The sequence below is a fragment of the Tinamus guttatus genome, unplaced genomic scaffold (genome assembly GCF_059628265.1).
Source record: "Tinamus guttatus ecotype Peru unplaced genomic scaffold, ASM5962826v1 Tinamus_guttatus_pri_ptg001868l, whole genome shotgun sequence".
In the NCBI taxonomy this organism is placed as follows: Eukaryota; Metazoa; Chordata; class Aves; order Tinamiformes; family Tinamidae; genus Tinamus; species Tinamus guttatus.
The window spans coordinates 1-16,508 of record NW_028290402.1 but is presented as its reverse complement, the minus strand read 5'-3'; the positions used below and the strand labels follow the sequence as shown (position 1 = coordinate 16,508).

The 16,508-nt window shown below is 68.6% G+C and overlaps 1 protein-coding gene across 1 annotated transcript; it reads right to left on the bottom strand.

Annotated features, from left to right (window-relative positions):
* Window positions 1-783: 783 nt before the first annotated feature.
* Window positions 784-15,403, bottom strand: LOC148589994 (dynein axonemal heavy chain 2-like; the record flags this gene model as incomplete). Its single annotated transcript, XM_088539591.1, has 15 exons — window positions 784-966; window positions 3,173-3,363; window positions 5,056-5,236; window positions 6,694-6,842; window positions 7,483-7,669; window positions 8,423-8,549; window positions 9,658-9,857; window positions 10,438-10,501; window positions 10,998-11,144; window positions 11,222-11,355; window positions 11,444-11,592; window positions 12,165-12,318; window positions 12,903-12,969; window positions 14,210-14,361; window positions 15,314-15,403. Coding segments are annotated over 15 exons (2,175 nt in total), but the record flags the coding sequence as incomplete, so codon positions are not given.
* Window positions 15,404-16,508: the final 1,105 nt, after the last annotated feature.

Here is a 16,508-nt window from a genome sequence, read left to right as displayed (position 1 = left end):
TCCCTCTCCATTCCCCCCCCATGTCCCTCTCCATCCCCCCCCCATGTCCCTCTCCATGTCCCTCTCCATGTCCCCTCCATGTCCCTCTCCACCCCCCCATGTCCCTCTCCATCCCCCCATGTCCCTCTCCACGTCCTCCCCATTTCTCTCTCCATCCCCCCGCCCACGTCCCTCCCCCATGTCCCTCTCCACGTCCCTCTCCCCGTCCCCCCGGGTCCCTCTCCACCCCCCGGCCCGTGTCCCTCCCCCGTGTCCCTCTCCATCCCCCTGCCCGGGTCCCTCGCTATCCCCCCATGTCCCTCTCCATGTCCCCTCCGTGTCCCTCCATCCCCCCATCCATGTCCCTCCCCCATGTCCCTCCCCCATGTCCCCTCCGTGTCCCTCTCCATTCCCCCCCCCATGTCCCTCTCCATCCCCCCCCCATGTCCCTCTCCATCCCCCCTCCATGTCCCTCTCCATGTCCCTCTCCATGTCCCCTCCATGTCCCTCTCCATCCCCGCCATGTCCCTCTCCATCCCCCTGCCCGGGTCCCTCGCTATCCCCCCATGTCCCTCTCCATGTCCCCTCCGTGTCCCTCTCCATCCCCCCATGTCCCTCTCCATCCCCCCCTCCGTGTCCCTCTCCATGTCCCTCCCCCATGTCCCTCTCCATGTCCCCCCGCCCAGATCCCTCTCCATGTCCCCCCATGTCCCTCTCCATCCCCCCCCCCCATGTCCCTCTCCGTTCCCCCTCTCCCCGTCCCCCCCGTCCCCCCCGTCCCCCCGTCCCCGCTCCCGGGCGCACTCGGAAGTCTCCGTCGGCGAACGCGTAGGGGCGGCCCCACCCGCGGCGGGGCAGGCGCGCGCGCTGCCGGAGCAGCCCGTGCAGGGCGCTGAGCGCGAACAGCAGCCGCCGCTGCGGGGCCCCCGCCGCCAGCAGCGCCTCGCGCGCCCCCGCCAGCAGCCGCGCCATGGTGGCCCGGACCCCCTGCGGGGCCGCGGGGGCGTCAGCGCCTGAGGGGGGACGGGGGGACGGGGGGGGACGGGGACACGGCGGGAAGGGGCGGGGGGGATCGGGGGAGAGGGACGGGGACGGGGCGGGAGGGACGGGGACACCGCGAGGGGGGCGCGGGGGAACGGGGAGGGGACGGGGACACCGCGGGGGGCGCGGGGACGGGGCGGGAGGGACGGGGGGACAGGGACGGGAACGGGGCGGGATGGACGGGGACACCGCGAGGGGGGCGCGGGGGGACGGGGAGGGGACGGGGACACCGCGGGGGGCGCGGGGACACGGGGACACAGAGCGGGGGACGCGGCGGGACGGGGCGGGAGGGACGGGGACACTGCGGGGGGGGACGTGGGAGGACAGGGCGGGAGGGATCGGGGGAGAGGGACGGGGACGGGAACGGGGCGGGAGGGACGAGGACACCGCGAGGGGGACGCAGGGGGACGCGGCGGGACGGGGGGATGGGGACATAGAGGGGGGGATGCGGGGGGACGGGGCGGGAGGGATCGGGGGAGAGGGATGGGGACAGGGCGGGAGGGACAGGGGGACGGGGACATCGCGGAGGGGGCGCGGGGATGGGGTGGGAGGGACGGGGACACCGCGGGGGGGGCGCGGGGAGAGGGACACGGCGGGGGACGTGCGGGGACGCGGCGGGACAGGGCGGAAGGATGGGGACACTGCGAGGGGGACAGGGCGGGAGGATGGGGACACTGCGAGGGGGACGTGGGGACGGGACAGGAGAGATGGGGAAAGGGACGGGGACGGGAGGACGGGGGGGGGACGCAGGGACAGGGCGGAAGGGACGGGGGAGAGGGACAAGGATGGGGCGGGAGGGACAGGGACACAACGAGGAGGAGGACGTGGGGACGGGGTGGAGGGATGGGGGGAGAGGGACATAGTGGGGGGGGGACGTGGGGACAGGGAGGGAGGGACGGGGCAGCGGGGGACGGGAACGGGGCGGGAGGGACGGGGACACCGCGAGGGGGACGTGGGGACGGGGTGGGAGGGATGGGGGGAGAAGGACACAGCAGGGGGGACGTGGGGACGGGGTGGAGGGACAGCGGGAGAGGGTCGGAGACGGGAACGGGGTGGGAGGGACGGGGACACCGCAGGGGGGACGTGGGGACAGGACGGAAGGGATGGGGGAAGAAGGACGCAGTGGGGGGGACGTGGGGACAGGGAGGGAGGGACGGGGACACTGCGGGGGGACATGGGGACGGGTGGGAGGGACGGGGATGGGGACACTGCGGGGGGACATGGGGACGGGTGGGAGGGATGGGGGGAGAGGGAGGGGGACGGGAACGGGGCGGAGGGACAGGGACACCGCGAGGGGGACGTGGGGACAGGGAGGGAGGGATGGGGGAGAGGGATGGGGACGGGGAAGCGGGAAACAGCGGGGAGGGGGTGCAGGGATGTGGGGTCGGGGTGGGGGGACATGGGGATGGGGACATAGGAATAGCAATGGGGACAAGGAAAGGCCATGGGGACAGGGCGCAGCTGTGGGGACAGGCATGGAGATGATGAGGATGGGGACACGGTGGGGACACCGGGGACACACTGGGGACACTCATGGTGGGCAGCTCCGGGACCAGTGTGCGGGGTGGGGACGGGGACGCAGTGGGGATGCTGGGGATGTGGTGGGGACTTTGGGGACACTCACGGTGGGCGGCTCCAGGACCAGTGTGCGGGGTGGGGTCGGGGACGCGTTGGGGACATTGGGGACGTGTTGGGGATGCGCTGGGGACACTCACGGTGGGCGGCTCCAGGATGAGCGTGCGGGGTGGGGACAGGGAAGTGCTGGGGACACGTTGGGGATGTTGGGGACACGTTGGGGACATGCTGGGGACACTCACGGTGGGCGGCTCCAGCACCAGCGTGCGGGGTGGGGACAGGGATGTGGTGGGGACGTTGGGGACACATTGGGGACGCGCTGGGGACACTCACGGTGGGCGGCTCCAGCACCAGCGTGCGGAGTGGGGATGGGGACATGTTGGGGATGCGTTGGGGACGTTGGGGACGCATTGGGGACGTTGGGGACACATTGAGGATGTGGTGGGGACGTTGGGGACACGTTGGGGACGCGTTGGGGTCACTCACGGTGGGCGGTTCCAGGACGAGCATGCGGGGTGGGGACAGGGACGCGTTGGGGATGTTGGGGACACGTTGGGGACATGTTGAGGACACTCACGGTGGGCGGCTCCAGCACCAGCGTGCGGGCTGTGCCCAACAGCCGCAGCGGCAGCGCGGGGTGCGGGCGGCTGCTCACGCACAGGCGGAAGGCGGGCGCCGGAGGGGGGTCCCCGGGCGCCTCCAGGACCCCCAACAGCCGCCCCAGGCTGCCGGGCGCCAGGTGCCCCTCCGAGAGCAGCAGCCACGAGCCTGGCGTCACCGGCACCGGCACCGTCACCCGCGGGGGTCCCCGAGTGCCACCCGCGCCCCCGGCACCGCGGGGACCTCCAGCACCCTGGGGAGCCTGAGCGGCCCCATGCCAGGGTCCCCAATGCCACCAGGGGGGTCCCCAGCTGCCACCACCCTGGGGGTCTATCCCCAAGTCACCGTCCCCCTGTCCCCCCCGTGTCTCCGGTGTCACTGAGCACCATGCAGCCAACCCTGGAGGTCCCAACCTGCTGTCCCCAGGGTCCCTCTGTGGTCCCCCTGTGTCCCCGGTGTCACTGAGCACCACGCAGCCAACCCGGGAGGTCCCAACGTGCTGTCCCCAGGGTTCCCGTGTCCCCGAGCGCCACGCAACCAACCCTGGAGGTCTCAATGTGCTGTCCCCAGGGTCTCTCTGTGGTCCCCCTGCCCCCCCCCGTGTCCCTGGTGTCACCAAATGCCATGCAGCCAACCCTGGAGGTCCCAACGTGCTGTCCCCAGGGTCCCTCCGTGGTCCCCCTGTCCCCAGGGTCCCTGTCCCCCTGTGTCCCCGGTGTCACTGAGCGCCACGCAGCCAACCCGGGAGGTCCCAACGTGCTGTCCCCAGGGTCCCTCCGTGGTCCCCCTGTCCCCAGGGTCCCTGTCCCCCTGTGTCCCCGGTGTCACTGAGCGCCACGCAGCCAACCTGGGAGGTCCCAATGTGCTGTCCCCAGGGTCCCCGTGTCCCCGAGCGCCACGCAGCCAACCCTGGAGGTCTCAATGTGCTGTCCCCAGGGTCTCTCTGTGGTCCCCCTGCCCCCCCCGTGTCCCTGGTGTCACCAAATGCCACGCAGCCAACCCTGGAGGTCCCAACGTCCTGTCCCCAGGGTCCCTCTGTGGTCGCCTTGTCTCCCTGGTGTCACTGAGCACCACACAGTGAGCCCTGGAGGTCCCAACGTGCTGTCCCCAGGGTCCCTCTTTGGTCCCCCTGTGTCCCCGGTGTCACTGAGCGCCACGCAGCCAACCCGGGAGGTCCCAACGTGCTGTCCCCAGGGTCCCTCTTTGGTCCCCCTGTGTCCCCGGTGTCACTGAGCGCCACGCAGCCAACCCGGGAGGTCCCAACGTGCTGTCCCCAGGGCCTGGGTCCCTGTCCCCCTGTGTCCCCAGTGTCACTGAGCCCCACGCAGTGAACCTTGGAGGTCCCAACGCGCTGTCCCCAAGGTCCCTGTCCCCCTGTGTCCCCGGTGTCACTGAGTGCTACGCAGCCAACCTGGGAGGTCCCAACGTGCTGTCCCCAGGGTCCCTCCGTGGTCCCCCTGTCCCCAGGGTCCCTGTCCCCCTGTGTCCCCGGTGTCACTGAGCACCACGCAGCCAACCCGGGAGGTCTCAATGTGCTGTCCCCAGGGTCTCTCTGTGGTCCCCCTGTCCCCCCTGTGTCCCTGGTGTCACCAAATGCCACGCAGCCAACCCTGGAGGTCCCAACGTCCTGTCCCCAGGGTCCCTCTGTGGTCGCCTTGTCTCCCTGGTGTCACTGAGCACCACACAGTGAGCCCTGGAGGTCCCAACGTGCTGTCCCCAGGGTCCCTCTTTGGTCCCCCTGTGTCCCCGGTGTCACTGAGCGCCACGCAGCCAACCCGGGAGGTCCCAACGTGCTGTCCCCAGGGCCCCTCCGTGGTCCCCCCGTCCCCCGGTCCCCGCCGTGTCCCCGGTGTCACTGACCGTCGCGCAGCGCCTGTCGCAGCAGCGCGGTGGCCGCCGCCTCCCGCCCGGGCCCCAGGGCCATGCGCAGCAGCGGGGGACCGGCCGGTGTCCCCGCCACCCGCTCCAGGGCCACCTCGGCCTCCGCGCCCGGCGCCAGCAGCAGCAGCAGCGGCCGCCGCGGCCCCGCGCCCACCAGCTCCTGACGGGGACACGGGAGGGGACACGGGGGACACGGGAGGGGACACAGGGGACATGGGAGGGGACACGAGGGGGGAGACACGGGAGGGGATACGGGAGGGGACGCGTGGGCAAGGGGGACACGGGGGGCCCTGCCCACACCCCCTGCCCTGTCCCTGTGCTGCCATTTGTCCCCCCATTCGTGTCCCCCCATCCATGTCCCTTAGGTGCATCCCCCTGCCCCGAGTCCCCAGCCGTGTCCCCATCTGTGTCCCCTTTTGTGTCCCCAGCTGCAACCCCCAACCGCATCCCCCTGCCCCCCACCGGGTCCCCAGCCGTGTCCCCATCCCTGTCCCCATTCGCGGCCCCCATCTGCATCCCCCTGTCCTCCCTGGGTACCATCCGTGTCCCCAGCCATGTCCCTGTGTCCCTCACGTACATACTGTGTCCCTCCTCCTGTGTCACCCTCCATGTCTCTGTGTCCCCCATCCTTGTCCCCATCCATGTCCTTGTGTCTCCCACCTGTGTCCCCCCTCCTGTGCCACCCTCCATGTCCCCGTGTCCCCCATCCAAGCCCCCATCCTTGTTCCATGTCCCCATGTCCCCCACATGTATCCCGTTTCCCCCACCTGTGTCACCATGTCCCCGTGTCACCCATCCTTGTCCCCATCCATGTCCCTGTGTCCCCCACCTGTGTCACCATCCATGTCCCTGTGTCCCCCACATGCATACTGTGTCCCCCCTCCTGTGACACCCTCTATGTCCCCATGTCACCCATCCTTGTCCTCATCCAGGTCCCTGTGTCCCCCACCTGTGTCCCCATCCATGTCCCTATGTCCCCCATGTGCATTCTGTTTCCCCTACCTGTGTCACCATCCGTCTCTGTGTCCCCCATCCTTGTCCCCATCCATGTCCCTGTGTCCCCCACCTGTGTCACCATGTCCCTGTGTCCCCCAAGCCCCCCATCCTTGTCACCATCCATGTCTCTGTGTCCCCCCTCCTGTGTCACCCTCCATGTCCCCATGTCCCCCATCCAAGCTCCCTATCCTTGTCCCCATCCATGTCACTGTGTCCCCCCCGTGTCACCCTCCATGTCCCCGTGTCTCCCATCCAAGCCCCTATCCTTGTCCCCATGTCCCTATGTCCCCCATGTGCATCCTGTTTCCCCCACCTGTGTCACCATCCATGTCCCCATGTCACCCATCCTTGTCCCCATCCATGTCCCTGTGTCCCCCACGTGCATACTCTGTGTCCCCCTCCTGTGTCACCATGTCCCCATGTCCCCCATCCTTGTCCCCATCAATGCACCTGTGTCCCCCACCTGTGTCCCCATCCATGTCTCCCATCCAAGCCCCCTATCCTTATCCCCATCCATGTCCCTATGTCCCCTGCGTGCATCCTCTGTCTCCCCCATCCAAGCCCCCCATCCTTGTCCCCACATCCATGTCCCCGTGTCCCCCTCGGTGTCCCCGCGCTCACGGCCTGCAGGTCGGGCGCCGGCGGCTCCACGAACTCGGAGCCCAGGGTGGACACGACGAAGGCGGCCACGCAGGGGGCCACGCGGTCGGGCCGCAGCGAGCGCACGAGCAGCATCCGCTGCAGCTGGTTGCACGAGTCCTGCCACTCGCCTGCGGGTGACCCCAGACCTGGCTGCCACCCAGGGGCCCAGGCGTCCGGGCAGCCGCCCTTGCCCTGGGGTCTGGGTGCCCTGGGGCTTCCCCTGCTCTGTGCCATGGGGCCCAGGCGTCCGGGCAGCCGCCCTTGCCCTGGGGTCTGGGTGCCCAGGGGCTTCCCCCACCCATGACATGGGGCCCAGGCGTCCGGGCAGCTGCCCCTGCCCTGGGGTCTGGGTGCCCAGGGGCTTCCCCCACTCTGTGCCATGGGGCCCAGGCGTCCGGGCAGCCCCCCTTGCCCTGGGGTCTGGGTGCCCTGGGGCTTCCCCCCCACGCTGTGCCATGGGGCCCAGGCGTCCGGGCAGCCGCCCTTGCCCTGGGGTCTGGGTGCCCTGGGGCTTCCCCTGCTCTGTGCCAGGGGGCCCAGGCGTCCGGGCAGCCGTCCTTGCCCCGGGGTCTGGGTGCCCAGGGGCTTCCCCCACTCTGTGCCATGGGGCCCAGGCGTCCGGGCAGCCCCCCTTGCCCTGGGGTCTGGGTGCCCAGGGGCTTCCCCCGCTCTGTGCCATGGGGCCCAGGCGTCCGGGGGCTTCTCCCGCCCCCCACAACAGGGCGCAGCCATCGGGGCCGCGCAGGGCCCAGGCGTCCGGGGCCGTACCGGGCAGTGGGGCGCTCTCGGGACAGGCGCTGCGGTACCAGCGGTGCCAGTCGCGCGGTAGCAGCTCCAGCGAGCGGCTCAGCCCGTGGAAATGCGGCACCTTGTCCAGCTCCGTGATGTGGTCCCAGGCCTCGGCCGAGAGCCACCCGGGACACGGGTTGTCCATCTGCTCCTCGCGGTCCTGCACCTGCCGTGGGGCGGGTGTGCGGGGTGCGGGTGTGCGGGGTGCGCTTGTGACACATGGGGTTGTGTGCTGTGCGCTTGTGCGGTGTGCGCTTGTGGGGTATACAGTTGGGGAGTGTGAGTTGGGGTGTGCGCTTGGGTGCGGGGTTGTGGGGTGCAGGGCTGTGGGGTGTGCGTTTGTGAGGTGTGGGGTTGTGCGGTGTGGGGTTGTGGAGTGTAAGCTTGTGGGGGGTACAGTTGTGCGGTGTGCGCTTGTGTGTGGGGGATTGTTGGGTGTGGGGTTGTGTGGTGTGCGCTTGTGAGGTGTGGGGTGTGGTGTGCAGTGTGAGGTTGTGCGGCGTGCGCTTGTGGGGTGTACAGTTGTGGGGCACGTGCTCTGGTGCCTGGGGGGTGCACACTTGGGGAGTGCAGAGTTGTGGGGTGTGAGGTTGTGGGGTGCAAGGTTGTGTGGTGAGGGGTTGTGGGGCGTGTGGTTGGGGAGTGTCCACTTGTGGGGTGTGCATTTGTGGGGTGTGCGCTTGTGAGGTGCACACTTGTGAGCTGTGGGTTACGTGGCTGTGTGCACAGTCGTGGGGTGCACGGTTGTGCGTCGTGTGGTTGTGGGGTGCAGGGTGCACCGTCGCGGGATGCACAGTCGGGAGCGGTGCTGTTGTGGGGCACAGGGCTGTAGGGCAGCTGGGTGTGCGCGCGGGGGCCAAGGGGTGTGCGGCGCTGAGCTGCGGGGTGTTGCCGCGGGGTGTTGCGGGGCAGGACTCACCACGCCGCCGCGCAGGAAGAAGTTGAACTCGTCGGGGCGGAGGCTGCCGGCGGCCGCCAGGATGCGGGAGCAGAGGTGGAAGCTGAAGAGCAGCTTGTGGCGCTTGAAGAGGCTCTGACAGCCGTACCTGCGGCGTCACCGCGAGCCGCGTCACCCGCAGCAGCGGCTGCGGCACCCTCACGCCGTGTAGGCACAACACCCGCACCCGCAACACAGTGTCGGTGTGTTGCTTGTACCCCATGTCACCCACACATGGTGTAGGATGTCACCCATACTAGCTGTAGGGGGGTCACCCGCACATGGTGTAAAAGCATCACCCGTACCCACAGCAAGCAGCAACAGTGCCCACTGTAGTTATGGTGCCTGTGCAGCCACAACCGCATCACCCATGCACACTGTAATGTACACACACACACGTTATGCATATACACGTAAGCATGTCACCCATCTCAACGGCAGTTTGATTGCATCTACAGCCGCAACGTCCCTCAGACACACCGTGAGCGTGTCACCTGAGGCAGTTAGAGTGTATCTACAGCCACAGGCATGTCCCCAGGCACACCGCGAGCGCGTCACCCGTCCCCACAGCAGATGGGGCACACGCACAGCCGCAGCCACGTCACCCATCCCCACAGCAGATAGGGCAAATGTACAGCCGCAGCCGCGTCCCCGGGCACCCCGCGAACGTGTCACCCGTCCCCACGGCAGATGGGGCCCTCGCACAGGCGCAGCCACGTCACCTGTCCCCATGGCAGATGGGGTGCACGCACAGCCGTAGCCACGTCCCCGGGGACCCCATGAACGTGTCACTCATCCTCACAGCAGATGGGGCCCTCGCACAGGCGCAGCCGCGTCCCCAGGTACCCCGCGAGCGCGTCACCCGTCCCCACAGCACAGGGCGCATGCACAGCCGTAGCCGCGTCCCTGGGCACACCGCGAGCGCCTCACCCATCCCCACAGCAGACAGGGTACACGCACAGCCGCAGCCACGTCACCCGTCCCCACGGCAGATGGGGCACACGCACAGGTGCAGCCGCGTCCCTGGGCACACCGCGAACGTGTCACCCGTCCCCACAGCAGATGGGGCCCTCGTACAGCTGTAGCCGCGTCCCTGGGCACCCCGCGAATGCGTCACCCGTCCCCACGGCAGATGGGGCCCTCGCACAGGCGCAGCCACGTCACCCGTCCCCACAGCAGACGGGGCCCTCACACAGGCGCGGCCGCGTCCCCGGCACCTGTACACGGCGTAGGTGTGGTAGTCGTTGAGCGCGCGGATGCGCTCCTCCAGCTTGCCGCCGCGCGGGCTGCGCTGCAGGCTGAGCCCGAACAGCTCCACGTAGGCGTCCAGCGAGAACTGGTAGACGGGCTCCAGCTTGGCCATGTCGGCCAGCGCGAAGAACAGGAGCGAGGCGCGCTGGGCGCAGGGCCGGTACGCCTGGGGGACGAGAGCCGCGGCGCGGTGACGGTGACGCGACGGTGACGGTGCCGCGGCGGTGACGGCGACACGACGGTGGCGGCGATGCGATAGCGATGGGGACACGATTGCAACGTGATGGTGACAGTGATAGCGATACGATGGGGACAGCAACATGATGGTGACACGGTGGTGACGGTGACGCGATGGTGACGGCACCTCGGCGGTGATGGCGACACGACGGTGACGGTGACGCGATAGCGATGGGGACACGATGGCAACGTGATGGTGACAGTGATAGTGATACAATGGTGACAGCAAAGTGATGGTGATGGTGACACCGCGGTGATGGCGACGCGATGGTGACATGATGGTGACGGCGCCACAGCGGTGACGGCGACGCGATAGTGATGGGGACACGATTGCAACGTGATGGTGACAGTGATAGCGATACGATGGTGACAGCAACGTGATGGTGACACGGTGGTGACGGTGACGCGATGGTGACGGCGCCACGGCGGTGACGGCGACACGACAGTGACGGTGATGCGATAGCGATGGGGACACGATGGCAACGTGTTGGTTACAGTGATAGCGATACGATGGTGACAGCAACATGATGGTGATAGTGACATGGTGGTGACAGCGACACAATGGTGACGGTGCTGCGGTGGTGACGGCGACACGACAGTGATGGCGACACAATAGCGATGGGGACATGATGGCAACGTGATGGTGACAGTGATAGTGATACGATGGTGACAGGAAATTGATGGTGATGGTGACACCACGGTGACGGCGATGCAATGGTGATGGTGCCTTGGCAGTGACAGTGACGCGAAAGTGATGGTGACGCGACGGTGATGGGGACGTGATGGGGAGGTGACGGTGACAGTGATAGTGATGTGAAGGTGACAGCAATGTGCCGGTGACGCAATGTGATGGTGATGCGATGGCGATGTGATGGTGACAGTGATAGCGATGCGATGGTGATGGTGACGCCATGGTGGTGGTGACGTGACGGTGGTGGTGACGTGACGGTGATGGTAGTGTGATGGTAACAGTGATGTGACAGTGACAGTGATGGTGACATGATGGTGACAGCAATGTGATGGTGACGGTGCCACGACGGTGCCGGCGCCGCGGCCCGGGGCCGCTCACCTCGCGCGCGCGCGGTCGATGACCACCTCGGTGCTCTGGCTGCTGCCCAGGCGCTCGGCCACCTCGGCGGCGGTGGCCTTGGAGCCCTCCAGCGCCGTCACCAGCTGCGCGTCCTCCAGCAGCGAGCCGGCCGCCTCGTCCAGCAGCCTGCGGGGCGGGTGACGCCGCTGCGGGTGACGCCGCTGCGGGTGACACCGCGGGGACGGGGACGGCACGGCGCCCACCGCAGGATCTCGTCCTCCAGCTCGTCCAGGCGGGCCTGGCCGGCGGCGATGGCGCGAACCAGCGCGTCCTTCTGCTCCTCGAGCTCGGGGCGCTCCTCGCGCACCACCACGGCCAGCAGCTGCGCCTCCAGGCCCTGCGCGGGTGACACCGCCGCTGTGGGTGACGCCGCCGCTGCGGGTGACACTGCCGCTGCGGGCGGCACCGCCGCCACCCCCAGGGACCTGCTCGAGCAGCGCGAAGTTGACCACGGTGGTGTGGGCGACGGTCTCCGGCGGGAAGTGGGGGTTCGCCAGCTTGGTGGCCAGGTACAGGCGGAAGTCCGGGTGACACTCCACGGTGCCCTCGCCCAGGCCCAGCAGCAGGCGTCCGTCTGGGTCCGCAGGGCGGTGAGGGAACAAGGTGGCCGTTAGTTGGGGGGCAGGGGATGGGCCCGGGCGTCCGGGGGTCCCCATACACCCCACACTGCTCCCTGGGGGTCCCAGCACACAGGAACCCCCATGCCCAAACTGCCAGGGGGCCCAGGCGTCCGGGAAACCCCTCCCCAGGGGACCCAGGCGTCCCTATCCCGAGGCTCCCAAGGGTCCCAATACCCCAGGGGGCCCAGGCGTCCGGGTACCCCCTGCCCCCATCCCGAGGGTCCTAGGAGTCCCAATACCCCAGGGGACCCAGGCGTTCGGGCACCCCCCTCCCCAGGGGATCCAGGTGCCCCCATCCCGAGGGTCCCGAGGGTCCCAATACCCCAGAGGGCCCAGGCGTCCGGGCAGCCCCTCCCCAGGGGACCCAGGTGCCCCCATCCCGGGGGTCCCAAGGGTCCCAATACCCCCGGGGGCCCAGGCGTCCGGGTACCCCCTGTCCCCATCCCGAGGCTCCCAGGGGCCCAGGCATCCGGGTACCCCCTGCCCCCATCCCGAGGCTCCCGGGGGGCCCAGGCGTCCGGCTGACCGGGGCCGGGCCGCGGCGGCGCCAGCGCGGGGCTCAGCGCCGGCTCCAGCTCCTCGCCCACGTCCTGCAGCAGCACCGGGTGGCCCAGGGGGGCCGCGCGCTCCAGCACCCCCAGCGCCTCGGCCGCCTCCACCGCCGACGTCACCTGCAGGCCCTGCGCCCCGCGCCGCCGTCACCCGCTGTCACCTCGCCGTGTCACCCGCTGTCACCCAGCGGCGGCCGGGCCAGGGGGAGGGCACCCCTGGGAGTCCAAGAAGTCCTCCAGACAAGCAGGGGACACCCAAGGGACATGGGAGGAGCATGGGGACATGGAAGGGACACCCATAGAACGTGGTAGGAGCCTGGGGATGTGGAGGGGAAGCCAGGAGGGTGCAGGGGACACCCAGGGGACACAGAGGACCCAGGACACCCCAGAGCATGCACAGGACACCTCGGGGATGTGGAAGGTTCCAGGGGACACTTAAGAGGACTCAGGGGACACTCCACAGGACACAGGACCCAGGGGACACCCAGGAGTCTCATGGAACCCAGAGGACATGAGGGGACATTTGGGACACCCAGAGCCCATCAGCAGACACAAAGAATTAGGGAGGGACACCCAGAGGACACAGGAGGGTGACAGGGGACCCGGGGGGGACTCCAGAGATCACGGAAGGGGCCCCAAGAAGGGACAGGGGACCCCGGGGACAGGGGACGCTGGGGACAGGGGACACTGGGGACAGGGGCTGCCAGCCTCACCCGCGGCTCCTCCATGTTCTTGATCCACCTGCAGGCCTGGCCCTGGGGGTCGATCATGAGGGGCCACCTGGGGACGCGGGGGGGACATGGGGGGTGACACAGGGCCCGGGGGAGGGTCGCAGCCACCCCACGGCCACCAACGCTCCCAGGCCCAGCCAGTCCCCGCAGGGTGACCAGTGTCCCCCCAGTGCCCCTAAGCCGCCTCTCCCCATGCTCCCAGTGTCCCCCCAATGTCCCCAATGTCCTCCCAGTGTCCCCAGTATCCCCCCAATGTCCCTCCAATGCTCCTAGTATCCCCACAGTGTCCCCAGTGTCCTCCCAGTGTCCTCCCAGGGTCCCTGGTATCCCCCTAATATCCAATATCCCCAAAGTCCCCAGTGCCCCCCCCCAGGGCTCCCAATGGCCCCCAGTGTCCCCAATATCCTCCCAATGTCCCCAGTGTCCCCCCAGTGTCCTCAAAGTCCCCTCAATGTCCCTAGTGCCCCCCCCAGCGTCCCCAGTGCCCCCCCACCAGAGCTTCCAGTATCCCGTTAGTGTCCTACTAGTGTCCCCAGTGGCCCCCCCAGAGCTCCCAGTGCCCCCCCAGTGTCCTTCCAGTATCCCCAATATCCTCCCAATGTCCCCAGTGTCCCCTCAGCATCCCGAAAGTCCCCTCAATGTCCCTACTGCCCCCCCAGTGTCCCCAGTGCCCCCCCCCAGGGCTCCCAGTGTCCACCCAGTGTCCCCAGTGTCCCCAATATCCTCTCAATGTCCCCAGTGTCCCCCCAGTGTCCCCAAAGTCCCCTCAATGTCCCTAGTGCCCCCTCTCCAGGGCTCCCAGTATCTCCCTAGTGTCCTACTAGTGTCCCCAGTGCCCCCCCCAGGGCTCCCAGTGTCCCCCCAGTGTCCCCAGTGTCCCAAATATCCTCTCAATGTCCCCAGTGTCCCCCCAGTGCCCCCAAAGTCCCCTCAGTGCCCCTAGAGCCCCTCCCTAGTGTCCCCAGTGCCCCCCCAGAGCTCTCAGTATCCCCCCAGCGTCCCTTATCCCCAATATCCTGCCAATGTCCCCAGTGTCCCCCCAGTGCCCCCAAAGTCCCCTCAGTATCCCTAGTGCCCCCCCAGTGCCCCCCTCCAGGGCTCCCAGGATCCCCCTAGTGTCCTACTAAGTGTTCCCAGTGTCCCCCCAGTGTCCCCAATGGCCCCAATATCCTCCCAATGTCCCCAGTGACCCCAAAGTCCCCTCAATGTCCCCAGTGTCCCCCCAGTGTCCCCAATATCCCCCCAACGTCCCCCCCAGGTCCCCCCCCAGACCTCCCCCCCAGTCTCACCGCTGGCTGCGGGTGACGATGACGGCGCTGGTGATGGCGAAGGGGTCGCTGGGGAGCCCCAGCAGGGTCCAGCTGCGCACGGCGCCGGGGGGGGGCCAGGAAGGCGGCCAGCGAGAACTGGGGGGCGCAGGGCAGGCGCCCTGCCCCCGCACCTGCGGGCCCAGGCGTCCGGGACGGGGCGGGCAGGGGTCCCCCTGCAGCCCCCCTGGGACAAGGTGTCCGGGGCTCCCCCCCGAGGGTCCCCCTGTCCCTTCTGCCACCCCCCGACCCGCCAGGGACCCAGGTGGCTGGAACCCCCCCCACCCCTCCCACTGTGGGGCCCAGGCGTCCGGGGAGCTCCCTTCACCCCCATCCCGCCCCACAGGGCCCAGGCGTCCGGGTCCCCCCACCACATGCAGCCCAGGTATCCCCCCCGCATGGGGCCCAGGCGTCCAGGTCACCCCCCCCGCCATGTGTCCCCCCGGCGCGGGGCCCAGGCATCCGGGTCCCCCTCCACGGGTGGCCCAGGTGACTCCCTCCCCGGGCACCTCGGGCTCCCAGGTGTCCCCTCCCATGTGTCCCCCAGGTGTCCCCTTCCCTGAGCACCTCAGGCTCCAGGTGTCTCCCCTCCACGTGTGTCCCAAGTCTCCCCGCCATGTGTCCCCCAGGTGTCCCCTCCCACGTGTCCCCTCCTCGTGTCCCCCTGGTGTCCCCTGGTGTCCCCCAGGTCCCCCCCCTCTGGCACCTCGGGCTCCCAGGTGTCCCCCACGTGTCCCCCAGGTCCCCCCCCCCTTGTGTCCCCCAGGTCCCCTTCCCGGCACCTCAGGCTCCCAGGTGTCCCCCCCAACGTGTCCCCCAGGTGTCCCCCCCGGGCACCTCGGGCTCCCAGGTCCCCCCCTCACGTGTCCCCCAGGTCCTCCCCCCTCGTGTCCCCCAGGTCCCCCCACCCCCGGCACCTCGGGCTCCCAGGTCCCCCCTCCCACGTGTCCCCCAGGTGTCCCCCAGGTCCCCCCTCCCACGTGTCCCCCCCCTCGTGTCCCCCCACGTGTCCCCCCCCTCGTGTCCCCAGGTCCCCCCCCCCCCGGCACCTCGGGCTCCCAGGCTCGGGCCAGCAGCTCGTGGCGCTCGGGGGGCGGCGAAGGGGCCCAGGTAGGCCAGGCCGGCGGCCGCCAGGACACTGTCCCCTTCCACGGTGGCCAGCGCCTCGTCCAGGCCCTGCGGGGTCACCCGCGTCACCAGGGCCCACCGCGGTCCCTGCTGCCACCTCCCGCCCTGTCCCCACCGCGGTCCCCGGTGACAGGGCCGCCGTGTCCCCAAGCACCAGCAGAGCCCCAGCCACCCCTGAGGGCCATGGCCGCGGTGGCCCTGGTGATGGCACCTCCATCCCCCCCAGCCACCCTGTCCCTGCAGGGCCACTGTGTCCCCACGGTGTCCCCCGTGGGCTCTGTGACCCCACCAGGCAGCAGCCCCATGTTTGCCACCCCCCCTGGGGTAAAACTCCTACATTTACCTCCTCAGAAGGCAGTTTTGCCCCTCCCAGGGTACTTCCCCCCCACGGGCTACATTTGCCCCCCCCTAGGCAATATTTACCCCCCTCAGGTGGCAGTTTTGCCCCTCTTCGGGTACATTAACCCCCCTAGGAGGTTGTTTTGGCTTCTCAGGGAGGACATTTATTCCTAGCAGGGGTATTTTCCCCACTCCAGGGGGTATTTTCACCCCGCTAGGGCTATTTTCAACATTCCTAAGGAGTATTTTCACCCCCCATAGGTGTATTTTCACCATCACCCCCAGTGTATTTGCACCCCCCATGGGGGTATTTTCATCCCCCATAGGGGTATTTTCACCCATCCCCAGTGCACTTTCACATGCCTAGGGATATTTGCCCCCCCGGGGCATTTTCACCCCATATAGGGGTATTTTTGTCTCTCCAGGTGTATTTTCATCTCCTGTAGGGCTAGTTTCACTCCCCATAGGGGTATTTCCATCCTGCACAGGGTGTTTTCACCCTCCCATAGGGCTATTTTCACTCCCCATTGGGATATTTTTACCCCCCCTGGTGTACTTTCACACCCCTAGGGGTATTTGCCCCACCTCTGGGCATTCCCCCCCCCCCCCCCATAGGACTATTTTCACCCCACACAGGAGTGTTTTTGCCCCCCATAGGGCTATTTTCACTCCCCACAGGGGTGTTTCTGCCCTGCCTGGGGGTGTTGTTGCCCTGCACGGGGGTGTTTTCACCCTCCACAGGGGTGTTCCTGCCCCGCACGGGGGTGTTTTTGCCCCCCACAGGGGTGCTTCTGCCCTGCCTGGGGGTATTGGT